At 63.3% G+C, this 16355-nt stretch overlaps 1 protein-coding gene across 1 annotated transcript in view; it reads left to right on the top strand.

Moving 5' to 3' along the window:
• The window catches only part of ABCC12 (ATP binding cassette subfamily C member 12), a gene marked incomplete at its 5' end in the record, with an annotated part of 28721 nt that extends 20093 nt beyond the window's left edge, over positions 1-8628 (top strand). Inside the window, 8 exons of the mRNA XM_084905464.1 lie at positions 80-266; positions 2534-2623; positions 4335-4524; positions 5112-5271; positions 5789-5867; positions 6701-6814; positions 8037-8201; positions 8302-8628. Coding sequence (XP_084761590.1) covers positions 80-266; positions 2534-2623; positions 4335-4524; positions 5112-5271; positions 5789-5867; positions 6701-6814; positions 8037-8201; positions 8302-8394 — 1078 coding nt within the window. The 3' untranslated portion in view covers positions 8395-8628. The remainder of the gene's footprint in view (positions 1-79; positions 267-2533; positions 2624-4334; positions 4525-5111; positions 5272-5788; positions 5868-6700; positions 6815-8036; positions 8202-8301) is intronic.
• Between the last annotated feature and the right edge of the window lie 7727 nt (positions 8629-16355).

Raw genomic sequence — 16355 nt, 5'->3', positions numbered from 1 at the left:
CTTCGGACCGCCCTGGCCTGCTCTCTCCAGAGCCCGGGGCCCGGTCCATGGCCCCCGCTGACCCCGCTCTCCGTTCCAGGTTCAAGATGCTCAACGACGAGAACTCCAGCCACCTCCTGTACTTCAACTGCGCCCTGCGCTGGTTCGCCCTGCGCATGGACGTCCTCATGAACGTAGCCACCTTCCTGGTGGCCCTGATGGTGACCCTGAGCTTCTTCTCCGTCAGCACCTCCTCCAAAGGCTTGTCCCTGTCCTACATCATCCAGGTACCGCCGCGCGGGGCGGCTCGGCCCGCAGGCCCCCGAGAGCGCGGGAGGGAGGGCGGCCCGATGGGTCCGACGGCAGAGAGAGCTTAGCGGCTCCCGTCGTGGAAGGCCTGGCGGCCCAGGCAGGAGTGGGCCGTGAACCCCTGCTGAGCGGGCCTCAGGCGCGAATGGGCTGTGACCCCCGGCCCTGGCCTCCTCGGGGACGCCCGTGTTCATGGCTGTGGGGACCGGCAGCCTCGGAGGCAAGCCTTCTCTGCCCCGGTTCACAGCTCACGTCGGCGCCCAGAACTGACGAGCAGCTCGGTGGGGTCGGGGTCAGCGGTTTGGGCCCAGAGGTGGAGTCACACCCGCCCTGGCCCCCGAGGCACAGAGCTGCCGGCACGAGGAGCGGGAGGAGAATGCTACGAGGTTTTAAAGGGTTCTATCCAGGGCGCTCCTCAGGAGCCCCCCGCCCTCCCAGGGGTCCACGCGATGTCTTTAGAGAGTGTGTGTGTGTCCGCTCCCTCTGGCTGGGGCTCAGCAGGAAGGAGAGGTGACGGGTCCCGAGCAGCCTTGTCTGCAGACAGGCTGCTACGTGGCCTCTTTGTGGTCCTTCTCCACCTCCACCGGAGCCCCCTGTTTCTGCGAGGGGCCCCCAGTTCTGCGAGGCGGTGGCCCCTGAGGCCCGCAGGACGCTCTGCCTCGCTCCGCACAGCTCGGGCTCGGGCCGGCTCCCGGAAGCTCCGTCAGGCGGCGACACCCCCTCCCCTGGCTGTGAAACGCCTCCTCTTTCTGGGGTATCCGTGTCCCTAACGGTGTTTGGGAAGGAGGAACAGAAACATATTCTCAGGACGCGCTCTCACGTGGGGAGAAGGATGCTGGCATTCACAGTGAAACCGGAAACAGGTGATGCTGCGCCCGTGTCCTCACTCCCAGCGGGGCAGCTTTGCTCGCCGAGGTCACAGCTCCCCCGGAGACTGTCTGCAAACCCCGGGGCGGGCTGTGCGCACACTGAGATCCGGGATGCTTGTGGGGCGCAGCCCCCTTCGGAGAACACGGAACCCCAAACGCAGAGCGTCCCCCGGGAACCGGGAGGCGCCCCGATGGGTGGGACCCTGGTGTGGCGTCCGTGGGGGGGAGAGAGGATGGAAAGGAACATCCACTAAGGCACATGTGTCAAACACAAGGCCCGCGGGCCAAATCCAGCCCGCCAGGCCTTGCAATGTGGCCCGCACCGCGCTGTCATCACTGCACTCCGCTGTCAGTTTATGACATTGTCAGTTTATGACTGTTCAGTAAACCATTCGGCCCGCGATTTAGGCTGGATTTTAAATTTTGGCCCCTTCTCTGATTGAGTTCGACACCCCTACATTAAGGTCACGGAGGGAAGCCCGCGGGAGCCATTCTAAACCCGAGGGGGGCGGCCGAGGCCTCAGGAGCGCATGCCTTCCCGAGGTCAGGTTCACGGCCACCCCCAGGCCCCGCCCCGAGTGCACGGCAGTGACCCCGCCTCTGGGAGCCTGTATCCCCGTTGGCTCTGAGGGTACCAAGTGGGGGGCATGAGGAGGGCCCGAGTCCACGAGGGAGGAGACTGGGAAAGGCTCTGCGTTGCGCGGACGACAAAGGGAGGTAACGTGGCTGTGGGCAGGGAAGCAACATTGGGCCTGATGGAGACCTGCCGGAGGAGATGAAGAGCCAGCCCGGCAGACAGGGGCAGGGGCGGGGAGGGGCCGGGAATGCCCCAGGGGCTGGCAGGCACCGGGAAGTCCATGTGTGCGTCCTGAGGGTGCCTGTGCAGGCGGCAGCGCGGGCAGGGTGGGCAGGTGCCTGTGGGTGGCCTCATGAAGCCACACCCCAGTCTGGGCCTAGATTCTCTCACGTGGGGAAGCAAGCAGCTGGGCTCAGTGCCCCTTCCACCTCTGATCCCCGTGATGCCTCGGGGCTGCGGTGGGTAAGGCAGGGAGGGCAGGCAGGTGCAGGACCCCGGGGGCAGGCGGCTAGGGGCCCGTGGCTGGCCGTCTGCAGGCTGGGAACCCGGCTCACAGCCGCTGCTCCCACCAGGAGGCGGGATCAGGTGGAAGGCGGGGGCGGGGGAGGGGGGGGCTGTCACCATCTGGAGGCCAGGGAACAGCAGCACCACGTCTCTAAACAGAGGAAGTGTTTGCAGACACACCCACCCACACCGGAGCCGCCTTGCTGGCACTGGCTGGGGCCCAGCTGCTGTGTGTGGGGTGGGGGAGGGAGGGGGAGGGCACCGCCGGGCCCTGACAGCGGCCCCCTCTCCTCAGCTCAGCGGGCTGCTGCAGGTGTGCGTGCGCACGGGGACCGAGACCCAGGCCAAGTTCACCTCCGTGGAGATGCTCCGGGCCTGCATCTCGGTAAGAGCCAGTGGGACGGGCTAACCGGCCGAATTCATGGGCTCATCTCATCTTTTACACGCGAAGGGATCTTTTTAAAAACTGGACTCAGACCACGATCTCTCCTCTCAAAACCCATGTCTGCACCAACCTGAGGCCCGCGGTGTTGAGAGAGAGGCTGTTTTGAAAAGCAGCTTGCTCAGGGCTGTTTCCGTAGCAGGAGCGAGAAGCAGGTGGCCGAGCTTAGTCTGACTCTTCTAAAACTTTTATGTCCAACTTCCAAATGAACAGAAGGCTAGTTAATTCCAGCAATCCCTTTAAAAGGCCTTTCAACAGCATCTGGCCCTTTTACAAACTTAATTACTTAAAAACTGCATTTTAAAATTTAACTGATTACCTCTCCTTTTTAAGAACCTCATTTATCTGATTTAACAAACACCCCCCCCCCCCCTGCGGTTACACGCAGCTAAGAAATGTAGATTTAAGTAACTCACAGCTTTGATGTTGCCTAACAATCCCAATGCCATGTCATATATAAACTTAAAATCACGTTTAAGTAAATTATTCCATTATGATTTTAAGTTAGAGTCACAAGTCCCGATGTTACCAATATTACGAAACCTTAAAACACCAAATATCCAGATTCCTTAAACTGAAGATATTACTGTGACCCTGTTGCTTCTCTCAAATACTTCTGTTGTTAACTAGAGCCCAGTGCACTGGGGGTGGGGGGGACGGGGGCCCTCAGCCCAGTCTGGGAGCCCTCAGGGGATGTCCGAATGACACCTCCTGTGCTGAGCATGTGCCCCCTGGTGGTCAGTGCCCATCATAGCGACCGGTCGTTCCGCCGTTCGGTCTGTTTGCACATTGGCCTTTTATTACATGGGACTCTGGACCTTGCGTGGGTTCCAAACACTCGCTCGCTTCCTTGGCTCCCTGGGGTTGCTGTGGACAGGCATGTGGCTGGCCCGCCGCCCCAGGGGCACAGGGAGTCCTGTTTCTCACCCCCGACGGGAACTTCTGACCTTCGGGGGCCTGCCGCTCTGTCCCTAATTGCACATCGCATTTCCTGGCTCTTTGGAAACGTAACCGTCCTTTCCAGGGGCCCCAACGGCTCTGAACCGGCACCTGCACCCTGCCCCTTCCTGCTCCCGCCCCGTGGTGACTCGCAGATGCCCGTCCCCGGGTCACACAGCTTCCAGGCCGCGCGGGCGCCTGCGGACACGTGCCCCGGCCCGCAGGCCCCGAGCTGTCCCCGGTAGTCATCCATCTCTACTCTCCACGCCTCAGCCACTCGGGTTCTTTCTCTGCCTCCTGCGCCCCAGTTTGCTCTGGCCTCGGGGCCTCTGCCCTGGCGACCCTCTCACATCCCCGTGTGGCGGCACCTCCTCAGCCTCCCTGGTCTCAGGCCCTCCCTGGTCTCAGGCCCTCCCTGGTCTCAGGCCCTCCCTGGTCTCAGGCCCTCCTCCCCCTGCAGACCCCTCCTCCCTCCCCGCTGCGCGCAGGCACCCTACATTCTATCACACGCCTCTGCTGTGCTGTCTCCGTGCCGTCTTTTCTCCCCCATCCCCTCGTTCCCACGGGCATTGAGCTTCGTGAGTGCGGGTCCTTACTGACCGAGTCGGCCATGAACTCTCGTACCCGGAACCGTGCGAGCGAACGAACCAACGAACGAACGAACGGAGGGAAAAGCGAAGGCGCGCATTAGCCATCACGCCCCTCTGCTCCGCAGGCCTGCACTCCTGAGAGCGCCCAGCCCCTCCCGGGGGCGCCCTGCCCGCAGGACTGGCCCAGCCGCGGGGAGATCACCTTCAGAGACTACCGGATGAGATACAGGGAGGGCACGCCCCTCGTCCTCCAGGGGCTGAGCCTGCACATCCAGAGCGGGCAGACGGTGGGCATCGTGGGAAGAACGGGCTCTGGTGAGGACCCGCTCGCCCCGCGCTTCCCGGTCCCTGCACGGCCCCCGGGGCCGTCACGCAGCTCCTCGGCGGCGCTCCGGCCGCAGACGCCGTGCTTCCCCCTCACATCTCTCCGCGGAAGATCCCGGGTTCAGGCCGAACGGGTGTGCGGCGTTGGGAGCAAACACACACCCGTTTCTGAGTTAATTACGTGAGGCCCTTTCGGGAGAAACCAGACCCAGAGGCTGAGCCGTGCGCACAGCCACTGCGGCAGGGGCGTTAGCGTGTTGGGTTAGGTTTGCCCGTGTTGGGGTGGTTATTAGCCGTGTTGGGTTAGGGTTAGCCATGTTGGGACGGGTTAGCCATGTTGGGGTGGTTATTAGCCATGTTTGGGCTGGTTAGCCGTGTCGGGGCAGTTAGCCGTGTCGGGGCAGTTAGCTGTGTCGGGGCAGTTAGCCGTGTTGGGGCATCGCTGGCCCCAGCAGTGCGGGCAGTTTCTGTCTGCACATCCTCATGAGCGTTCACCGCTTAGAAGACGCCCAGACTAGACCCTCGGACACGATGGGAGCGAACGTAACGCGATGTGTGACCTCCGACCCTGCCCCCAGGCAAGTCCTCGCTGGGAACGGCCCTGTTCCGCCTGGTGGAGCCGGCAGGCGGCACCGTCCTCATCGACGGGGTGGACATCCGCGCGGTGGGGCTGGAGGACCTCAGGACCAGGCTGACCGCCATCCCCCAGGACCCCGTGCTGTTTGTAGGTACAGTAAGGTAGCTGTTTGATCGCTGTGCAGCCCTGTTTCCGGAGAGTGGAGTCAGACCGCAGGGAACTGTGGGAGGCGCTCACGGTGTGGCCGGCCGGGCCGAGGGAAGCAGCTCCCCAGGGGCTGGCACCGGCTCCCAGGGAGGCCTGGGAGGAGCCGAGATTGGGGCCCTGAACGTGACGTGTAGTTTACAGACCCTCGCTCGCAAGCAGGACCCTCTCACGTGGTGAACAGAACCCTGGCTCACGCCTGCGGCTCAGCATCCCATCAGGGTTAGCAAGGCCACTCCGAGGAGCCCCCGGCCAGAGCAATGACACAGGCTGTTATCCCTCCGGCTGGGCCCGGCGGCTCACACACCTCTTGGTGGCTCGGTGGGTCCTGGTCTCTTGGCCTGAGGCTGGTGTCTGAGGGGCTAAGTGAGCCTGCCCCGGAGCCCCCACCGCCTCTTCCCCCCCCGCCCCCCCGAGCTGTGAAGCCTGCTCCCCAGGCCTCTCGGCATCAGCAGCCTCTCCGTCCCCACGCAGGTTCAACCTGGACCCCTTCCAGAGCCACACGGACGAGATGCTCTGGGAGGTGCTGGAGCGGACGTTCATGCGAGACACGGTAGGGCTGGGGTGCCGGGGCGTCTGGTTCACCGTGCCCCCGGCGCCTGGCCCGGGTGACATGTGACAAGCCCCGGGCCAGCGTCTGGCCTGCTAATCTGTTGGCCCCACGCATGTGAGGGGCACAAGCCTGGTCAGCTGTTACGATGAAAAGCAGCCACGGGCGAGGTGAGGTCTCCACGGCCAGCAGGCAGCCGAGACCGCCACCTGTGTCACAGCGCGTGGGCCTGGCTGCCGCCCGCGGGCTGGTGCCCCCCTCCTCTAAGGGAGCAGAGATGAAGCCTCGGGGAGGGCAGGTGCAGGCTAGCGAGTGGGAGAATGGAGCCTCGAACCCGGGTCCACCTGCCTCAGAGCCGAGGGAGGGCCCCACGGCTGGGCCCGTAGCCTCACCTGCCCTGGGAGGCAATGAGCCGGGTGGAGGGGGGGCATCCCCGGGGGCCGTGGGCAGGAGGCTGGTGTGGGGCCCTGAGGCTGGCTCCACCCGCAGGGGGGTGGCCTCCTGTGCAGCCCACACACCTCCGTGTTTCTGTCCGGCCTGGAAACCAGCCTGGAAGGAGTTAACACTGGCCCCTCCGCCTGCGCTCCTCCGGCCCCGCGGCCTCATCGGTATTCTTCAGGCGGAACCACGCCGCGATTCTAAATGACCCGTGTCCGCCCGCTCCGCGTCTTCCCCGGAGCCCGCGTGCAATGCCGAAGCCACTGCTGTTCTTCACTCTGTTCTCCGCAGTGAAATGGGGCCGCTGAGGAGCGCGGGCGGAGGGGCAATCGATGCCGACGGCACAGGACGCTTTTATGCATCTTCCGCGCAAACGGGGCCCCGCCTGTGTTTTCCAGATAATGCGGCTCCCGGACAGACTGCAGGCAGAAGTCGCCGAGAACGGCGAGAACTTCTCGGTCGGGGAGCGGCAGCTGCTCTGCATGGCCCGGGCGCTGCTCCGCAACTCCAAAGTATGGACAGACGGATGGACCACGGGAGCCGGGGGCGGAGGGGGAGCCCGCCTCGGTCTTCCAGCGGGGAGAGCCACTGAGGCCTTTTCTTAAGACAAAGCCGAGAGAGGAAAGAACCGAGTCACAGCAGCATCTGCACGAGGGCACCTGCCTCTCCTGGGGGTCGGGGGTTGGGGGTCGGGGGTTGGGGGTCACCCCCCGGGAACCTGCTCTGGGGGGCTCTGGGGCTGAGAGAGCGCCCTCTCGGCACCTTCCCTGTGTCTCTGATGTCCGGGCGGGTGCACAGGGCCCGGGACCGGCAGGAATGGGAAGTCTGAGAGGGTTCCTTCTGTGTGGGGACGCAGACGGCCCTGCTGGGGTGAAGGAGGGGCTGGTGTCGTTTCGTTTCTCCTCTCCGACCGGGCGAAGTGGAGCTCCCTAATGTGCTAGAGGCAGGAGGGCCGGCCCCGCAGTGCTGACTGCGAGGGAGGAAACAAAGGCAGGGGAAGTGGAGTGACTAGCCGGGGTCGGGCGGAGCAGCGCTGCGGGAGGCAGAATGGTGCCCCAGCCCCCCAAGAGGCCCACGCCCTGGCCCCGCGGCCCGAAGTGTGTTACCCCACCTGGGAGAGGGCGCCGCCTAGTCCCCTAGTGGAGGGTTTTGAGACGCGAGGTCTCCCGGATTCCCAGGGGCCCGGTCTCTCTGAGAGGCGGGAGAGGAGGAGCTCTGATGATGGAGTGGAGGCGAGGAGGAGGCCAGGACAGGGCTGCGGGCCCAGGAGCGTGGGCTGCGTCCGGAGGCTGGAGAGGCAGCACCCGGCTTCTTTCCATCTGTGTGTGTTCAGCCTCTGAACCTGTGTGAATGTGTAAGAGCAGGAAGCTCATGTCAGTGCTGTTGTTCTGCACGCTGACTCGCTCTTAGTGTGGGAGAAAGGCCTGGGGGTTTCTTCCTACCAGTTTGCAGGATTAGAATAAACCTCTCCCAAAGAGGAGGAAAGGCTGCAGTCTTGTTCCCCAGCCAGTCCCCCTGGAGAAGGAGGTGGTGTGATGTGACTTTCATCTTTGCCATTCTTTTTCTAACCTTTTGCGATGGATACGTAGTGCATTACTTTCAGCCCTTCTAAATCAATCAATCAATCAATCAATCAGTCAATCAACGGATCAGTCAATAGGGCTAAGACTATGAATTTGCCTCTAGGTACAGCTTTGGCTTACTGTAACATCTGCCACATCCCTTCCCCAACAGATCATCCTCCTTGATGAAGCCACGGCCTCCATGGACTCCAAGACGGACAGCCTCGTGCAGAGCACCATCAAGGACGCCTTCAGAGGCTGCACGGTGCTGACCATCGCCCACCGCCTCAACACCGTCCTCAACTGCGACCTGGTCCTGGTCCTGGAGAATGGGAAGGTGAGGCGGCCGTGGCCTCCCCTGGCCTCAGTGGTTGGGGGCGGGGGGCGGGAGGGGGGACGGTCGCTGACAAGCGCAGCTCTCCTCCCCTGACGCGCAGGTGGTCGAGTTCGACAAGCCCGAAGTCCTGGCTGAGAAGCCGGGCTCTGCGTTCGCAATGCTCCTCGCAGCGGAGAACCAAGTCCGAGCGTAAAGGGCCAGCGGACTGGGGGGAGGAGGGCCTGGAGGAGCCTTCGGGGGAGGGCCCTCACCCCCGCAGGCAGCCCTCGTCCACGCCCTCCCACCCCGACCCAGGCTGAGCTGAGCAGAGGTGGCTCCCCTGCCTAGCCCGGGCCATGCCCCCTGACCTCACTGGGCAGCGGGGGCTGGTTGTGTGGTGAACAGAGGCAGGTGGAGGTAGTGGGTTGACAACTGCCCCTCATAGCCTGAACCCGCTCATCAATACCACCTCCGAGCCTGAAAAGTGGCCACTTTCAGATAAAAACTGGTCAAAGAAAGCGGAACGGGCAAATCCCTGGGAGGGAGTTTGTAAAGGTTTCCTGCCTCGGCGTCAGGAGGGCAGAGAGCCGAGTTTCTCCCCGTCTGACCTCCTGTCCACACGGATCTGGAGTGTAAGATGCGCATGACCATGCGTGTCTGTAGCACGAAAGACTGATTACAGTGTTTAGCAAAAAGCCTTTGGAAAAATGATATTGCATGTGCCACTTGATCCCTGATAGTAACCAGGAAAGCAAGATGCTGGCGTTCCTCTATAAATGACATTTTTCTATCTTCTCTGCTGGTCATTAAAATGCAGTCGGAAATTAACCCGCCCCGAAACGCCGCCTGCAATTCTTTCGCTGCCGGTCCCAGCGCCCGCACCGCTGCCTCACACCCCCGGCTGCTCTCCCCTCGGGCCAATCGGTAACTGTGATAACAGGCCGGGCCACAAGGAGCAAGGATCTGGGTCAAACTCACGATCACACAAAAGCCACAGAGGCCCCTCGATGCCACCGTTCCCATGATTCCCCTGCCCTGAGCCAGAGCATTCTAGGGTCCTCACTGTTACTATTATTAGGGAAACGGGCTGGAGAGGGGGGAGTGTCAGACAGCCGCTGGGGGCCTGCACACAGGTCGAGACTCCGGGGCTGTGCTCCGACCACGGCCCCTCCACCGACCCCGACACTCGGCCCTGCCCTGGTCTTCTCAGCCCGCCCCTGCGGCCATGGCTGTGAGTGGAAGCTGGACTGAGGAGGAGGAGCTGCCTGGGGCCTGTGCCCTCTGACCAGGGTCATTCCTCGGACAAGGCTGCGCAGAAGGCAGACACGGCCCGGGTCCTGGGGTGTGGCTGTGACCGCGGGCCGCATCAGAGAGACAGCCGCCTGCACTCTCACACCAGCCACGTCATCCCTCCAGAGGGCGGGGCCGGGACGCCAGCCTGGTTAGCAACAGTCTCACCTGCTGACCACCACCAGCTCCAACCCCGTTTCCGCCAACGTGAGACTCCACGGCCGCGTCCCCACGGCCCCCTGGGAGCCGGGCTCATTCTGGAAGAGTCGCTGTGCCCTCGGCTCCCCAGAACCACAGTGACTGCGCCTCTCCTGCAGCGCGGCCGGGACACCGGGAACTGGGCTATTCCCAGCGAGGCCTCCGCCCCGGCTGGAAGTCACACGGTGCCGCCCGGGAAGGAGAGTCTGACCCCGATTCCGCCCCGCGGCCAGCAGGCCCGTGAGCATGAGAAGCAGAGGCTGACCTCAGCCCAGCAGTGACAACCAGATCCCTGCAGGCGAGCAGGGCCGGGAGGGCTCGGCTCTGGTGCTGAGACGGCTCACCCAGCCCGGCCCTCCGGGGCCTTTCGGGACTGCACGCTCCGGTGCGGCCGCCAGGGGCGCTGTGGTCGGGGTGAGCGCCCAGAGAGCTGTGTGCCAGCAGGAGCCAGAAGCAGGCAAAGCGGGTCTCTAACCGGGAGTGCTTCTGAGGTGGTGCCTGGAGAGCCGAGAGCTGAGGCTTCTGAAGGCGCCGCTCCAGGAGCTGGGGGAGCAGGCGAGGCTGCACTGGGGCGGAGGCCTGGAGCTGGGTCTTCCCGGAGGCAGGCCTGGGGGGAAGGAGGGACTGAAGGGGGCGCAGAGCTCTCTCCTGCGATGGGAGCACACGGGAGCTGGGTGAGAGGTCTCCTCCTGTCGTTGCGAGGCCGCCGTGGGTGGCACTGTCACCATCGCTGTTTCGTCATCCTCCTCTCGGACACTGCTGCCGGCGTGAGCCATCGGCCACAGGGGACACGCATCGCTGTGGCCAACTCAGCACTTTTCAACGTGAAACAAAACAGACCAGTTCTCCTATTGAGGAGCCTGAGTCAGCTGTTAGTCACGGCCGCTCCGGGCCCGCAACCTGCTCCGGCTCCGCTCTGCGGGGGCAGCACAGGCGCCGGGGGAGTCCCGCACCCGCTCCGCAGCCCTCCCCGGGCACACAGGCTGGGGGACACAGCCCTCCCCAGACACACAGCCCTCCCCGGGCACACAGCCCTCCCCGGGCACACAGCCCTCTCCGGACACACAGCCCTCCCCGGGCACACAGCCCTCCCCGGGCACACAGGCCGGGGGACACACAGCCCTCCGCGGGCACACAGCCCTCCCCAGGCACACAGCCCTCCCCGGACACACAGCCCTCCCCGGACACACAGCCCTCTCCGGACACACAGCCCTCCCCGGGCACACAGCCCTCTCCGGACACACAGTCCTCCGTGGGCACACAGCCCTCCCCAGGCACACAGCCCTCCCCGGACACACAGCCCTCCCCGGACACACAGCCCTCTCCGGACACACAGCCCTCCCCGGGCACACAGCCCTCTCCGGACACACAGTCCTCCCCGGGCACACAGGCCGGGGGACACACAGCCCTCCGCGGGCACACAGCCCTCCCCGGACACACAGCCCTCCCCGGACACACAGCCCTCCCCGGACACACAGACTGGGGGACACACAGCCCTCCCCGGCACACAGCCCTCCCCAGGCACACAGCCCTCCCCGGGCACACAGTCCTCCCCGGACACACAGCCCTCCCCGGACACACGGCCCTCCCCAGGCACACAGGCCGGGGGACACACAGCCCTCCCGAGGCACACAGCCCTCCCCAGGCACACAGCCCTCCCCGGACACACAGCCCTCCCCGGACACACAGCCCTCCCCGGACACACAGGCCGGGGGACACACAGCCCTCCCCGGACACACAGCCCTCCCCGGACACACAGCCCTCCCCGGACACACAGCCCTCCCCGGGCACACAGCCCTCCCCAGGCACACAGCCCTCCCCGGACACACAGCCCTCCCCGGACACACAGCCCTCCCCGGACACACAGCCCTCCCCGGACACACAGTCCTCCCCAGGCACACAGGCTGGGGCACACAGCCCTCCCCGGACACACAGCCCTCCCCGGACACACAGCCCTCCCCAGGCACACAGGCTGGGGGACACGCAGCCCTCCCCAGGCACACAGGCCGGGGGACACACAGCCCTCCCCAGACACACAGCCCTCCCCGGGCACACAGCCCTCCCCGGACACACAGCCCTCCCCAGACACACAGCCCTCCCCGGGCACACAGCCCTCCCCGGGCACACAGCCCTCCCCGGACACACAGCCCTCCCCGGGCACACAGCCCTCCCCGGGCACACAGCCCTCCCCAGGCACACAGCCCTCCCCGGACACACAGCCCTCCCCGGGCACACAGCCCTCCCCGGGCACACAGCCCTCCCCGGGCACACAGCCCTCCCCGGGCACACAGCCCTCCCCGGGCACACAGCCCTCCCCGGGCACACAGGCTTGGAGACACAGAGCGCCTCCTCGTGGGGCCGGGGGCCTGGAGCCAAGCGTGCTGGGGTGTCCGGCCCCCCAACAGTGGGAGGTTTGTGGGCCTGGTCCATCCAATCCGGCCGTGTGTGCAGAGGGCGGGGCGCAGCCTGGGGGAGGGTTTGCCTCTGGGGAGCCATCTCTTGCTTCTTTACCACCCTTTGCTCTCCAACGACAGGCGGATGAGCAGGAGGAAGGCGAGAGGACCGGGCCTGGTAAGCGCCCTGACTGGGAACCGAACCCGAGACCCTCGGTGCGCAGGCCAGCACTCTAACTACCGAGCCACATGGGCCAGGGCTTGATACATATTTTTATAAAAACAGTTTTATTGATCTCAGAGAGGAAGGGAGAGGGGGAGAGAGAGAGAAACATCCACGAGGAGAGAGAATCACGGATTGGCTGCCTCCACGCCATTACGCTCACAACCCGGGCCTGCGCCCTGACCACGCATCACATCTTGACCTCCAGCCTGGTTCAGCAGTTGGCGCTCGGCCACGGAGCCATGCCGGCCGGGCTGGGTACATACTTTAAAGCTCAAAGACCTGCCACTTGGGGAGCCTCGGTGGGCTCAGTCTGGGAAGGATGACGCCCAGGCTTCCGTAGCTCACGTTGGGGCGCAGAGCTGGTGGCGGGTTTGGGGCAGAGGGCGGAGGATGGGCGCCTGTGTTAACGGCAAATGAAAGTATGATGCTCCGTGTGACGGGGCGAAGCAGAGTGGGTGGACGATAAATGCACGCGTGCAGGAGGAGCCGCAGGACAGGCTCCGGGGACAGCGGCTGGGCGCTGTGCCTTAAGACCGGGCTTACGCCGCCCCCGCCCCCGTCTGGGCGGGACGCGGTGACAGCTGGGAGCTTTACGGCTCTCTCCCGCTCAGGTTATGTGTCCCTGGGCGGCCATTGGTCTGCGCTCATTCGGGGAGAGCGAGCGAGAGCAGGTGGGCTGTGGGGAGAAGGCGGGCCCGGGGGATCGGCGATGAGAGGCTGCCTCTCCCCAGGAAGGCACTCGGATGGCACGGGACCTTCTGTAAAAGTGGGTGCTTTCATATTTTATTGATCTGGGCAAATCACAATTCTCCAAGTTTGTGCCAACCTTCTGGCCCTAGCTCATCCACAGCACTGGTGTTTTCCAAGTTTAGGCCAAAAAAGCAAGGAAGAAAGATGCCCGGCCAGCGTGGCTCAGTGGGGAGCATCGACCTATGGACCAGGAGGTCACGGTTCGATTCCCGGTCAGGGCACAGGCCCGGGTTGTGGGCTTGATCCCCAGTGTGGGGCCTGTAGGAGGCAGCCGATCTGTGATTCTCTCTCATCATTGATGTTTCTCTCTCTCTCCCTCTCCCTTCCTCTCTGAAATAAATTTTTAAAACCATATACATTTTTAAAAAGCAAGGGAGAAATCACGCGAGTATCCCACCTACTATTACAGAAACTACGGGCGATCTCTGAAACTCCTTGTCAAAAAACATCACAGGGCGCGTGAGTCTTCACTGACCCACGGAGAAACAGGCGGCATTATTTTGTGCGTTGTAATGTAAACTGCATCGTACAATTGAATGTTTTTATAAATTTCTATAAATGCACCTAAAAGGGCCTGCAGGTCTCATCACAGAACAAAGTGGCCTTTGGGGAGAAGGGAGGGGCCCACGGTGGGGCCTGGGGAGCAAGGGACCGTGGCTAGGGCTCTCACGTCTCTCTTCTCTCCTCCCTCCATCTCCCCCTTCCTTCCTTCCTTCCATTTTTCTTTTAAAGAAATATAGTCACACTTTTCTTCCACAACTAAACATTGCCTTTAAAGGCCTGGGAACCATCCTCTCCGGAGAAGTCTAGTTACACGCGCTATGCCTGGTGATGCATCTGACCCCATGTGGTCCTGGGATGGATTCCAAACCGAAAGAGATGCGTCATTGATTTGATGTTTCTCTCTGAATGTTAATTGCTGGGAAGAGTAATAAACCTGTTCAGAAATGGCACTCACTTCACTCCAAACACTGTTTGTTACATGGCTGGCTGGGCAGGTGGCGGGATGGCTGAGTGGGTGGGTACATGTGTGAATGATGGATGGGTGACAAAAAGATGAATGAGAAATGGCTGGCAGGCTGGCTGGGAGGGTGGGTGGGTGGATAACTAATCTGAGGTGACAGAGAATCACTTGTCAAGTTATAAATTTAAAATGGGAGAGACAGGGAGGGAGAGGGAGGGAGAGGGAGGGAGAGGGAGAGGGAGAGGGAGAGGAGGAGGGAGAGAGAGAGAGAGTTAAAACGTATATTCCTTTATTGCTGGCCAATGGCCAATGGCAACGCTTCTTGACTGAGACGGGAGCTGAACTCGAGGGGCTCAGCCGGGTAAGGGGCGGGGCTGGGACTCATTCGGAGGCAGCGAGGGAACCGCAGCAGTCTTGTCTCTCTGGGCAACGAGAGGAAGACTCACAAGGGCCCCAGGTCCTGAGGGGTGTGGCTCCACAGGCTGCAGGAGGACAGCAGTGCAGGGGGCAGGGGCAGAGCCTCTGCACAGACGCTGGGAGAGGGACAGATGGCAGAGGAGCCGGCCGGTGCGGCTCAGTGGTTGAGCATCGACCTAGGGTCCAGAAGGTCACGGTTTGATTCCCGGTCAGGGCACAGGCCCGGGTTGTGAGCTGGATCCCCGGGGGGGGGCGTGCAGGAGGCAGCTGACCCATGATTCTCTCTCATCACGAATGTTTCTCTCTCTCTCCCTTCCTCCCTGAAATGGATAAAAATATCTTTTTTAAAATAAGAGAGACATGGCTTCGCCTATTTCTTTCAACCGCCTGCAGAGGGCAGACTGAGCTCTGGGCAGAGAGAAGGAAAGAGGAGAGCGAGGCCTCCCTCCCAGCCCCCACCGCGCACAAAGGCCGGCGTGACGGGCTGTGCAATCCACGGGCCGTCTCCGCAGCTCACTGAGCGCTTGCTGTCACGCTGTTTTCTGCGCCTGGAACCCCTGTCAGACCCCAGAGCGGGCGGCCAGGAAAACTTTCACCTGCCAGAGCCTCCGCCCTCCTCCGCCCTCCTCCTCCGCCCTCCTCCTCCGCCCTCCTCCGCCCTCCTCCTCGGCCCTCCTCCTCGGCCCTCCTCCTCCGCCCTCCGCTGGCCTCGGAGCATTAACCTCCGTGGCTGTTGGCCAAAGGCGCTGGGGGACACGGATGCTCTCACTGGTCACCCCAGTGACTCCTGGTCCTCCTGCCTCCAGCGCCGGGGCCCGTAGAGGCCGGGGCCCGTAGAGGCCGCAGCCCACGGACAGGAGCAGAGCAGGCTGGCGGCGGCGTTGGCGGAGTGGACGGTGCCCACCCACCCATCTGCTGGGATGGAGAGCCTGGTCCCCAGCCCCGCTGACCGGGGGTGCAGGGCTGGAGACCCCGCCCTGCGGTCCTGCTCCATCTGATTCCGGAATAAACACCCAGAGAAACATACGGGCACATAATTGCTGCTCCTGAGGCGTGTGCTGGCGGTAATTACTCCAGTGCCGTAACTGCGCCGTATTTCTGGGAGCTGTTTTGTTTCTCTCGTATTCCGTGGCTCTAAATGTGATTTACCGGAAGTGACTCTATTCCGGGGGAGACTCAACTTCTCCAAGGGTGAGCACCTGACCCAACCCAGGCTGGCTGGCTGGCTGATGCTGGTCCCTCACCCTCCTGACCACAGCGAGGGGCCCAGGGACTGGACCTGTGGGCCCAAAGCGGCCACTCAGGGACCTTGCACCTTCTTTCACCGCGGAGCTGGGAGGCATCACTGAGAAATAACGGGGTCCTGCCTCAGCCTCCGGCCTCCTGCCTCCAGCCTCCAGCCTCCTGCCTCCTGCCTCCAGCCTCCAGCCTCCTGCCTCAGCCTCCTGCCTCCAGCTCCCTGCCTCCTGCCTCCGGCCTCCAGCCTCCTGCCTCCGGCCTCCAGCCTCCAGCCTCGGGGAAGACACCGGCTGAAGGAACCATCGAGCCAGCCAGAGGCAGGGACGAGGCAGAGAGCTCAGCTCAGCTGCCCCTGGAGCAGCTCCCTCCCTGCTCTGACCCCTTTCCGCCTGGTGCTGAGCTTCTCTCCCTTGTAACTCAGAAACGCCCGGCGAACAGTGCACACTGGGGCCGGACCACTCAGCTGCAATCTGCCTCTGGTACTTGCCGTGCGACCTTCAGGAAGTTCGGGAATCTCTTTGCCTCAGTTTCCTCATCGGCAAAATGGGCGCATCAGGTTTTTGTGGGGATGAAACCAGTCACTACGTATAAAGCCCCCCGGGCATAAGTGCTGTCATTGAAGTGTGACCGAGTGGCAAATCTGATTGAAGCCCGGGGGGGGGTGGGGGGGCGAAGAGGGCGGGCCCATCTGTCTGCAC

The sequence above is a fragment of the Pipistrellus hanaki genome (genome assembly GCF_964339955.1).
Source record: "Pipistrellus hanaki genome assembly, chromosome: 15".
In the NCBI taxonomy this organism is placed as follows: Eukaryota; Metazoa; Chordata; class Mammalia; order Chiroptera; family Vespertilionidae; genus Pipistrellus; species Pipistrellus hanaki.
The sequence above is the reverse complement of the archived record's forward strand: the minus strand, read 5'-3'. Positions and strand labels throughout refer to the sequence as shown.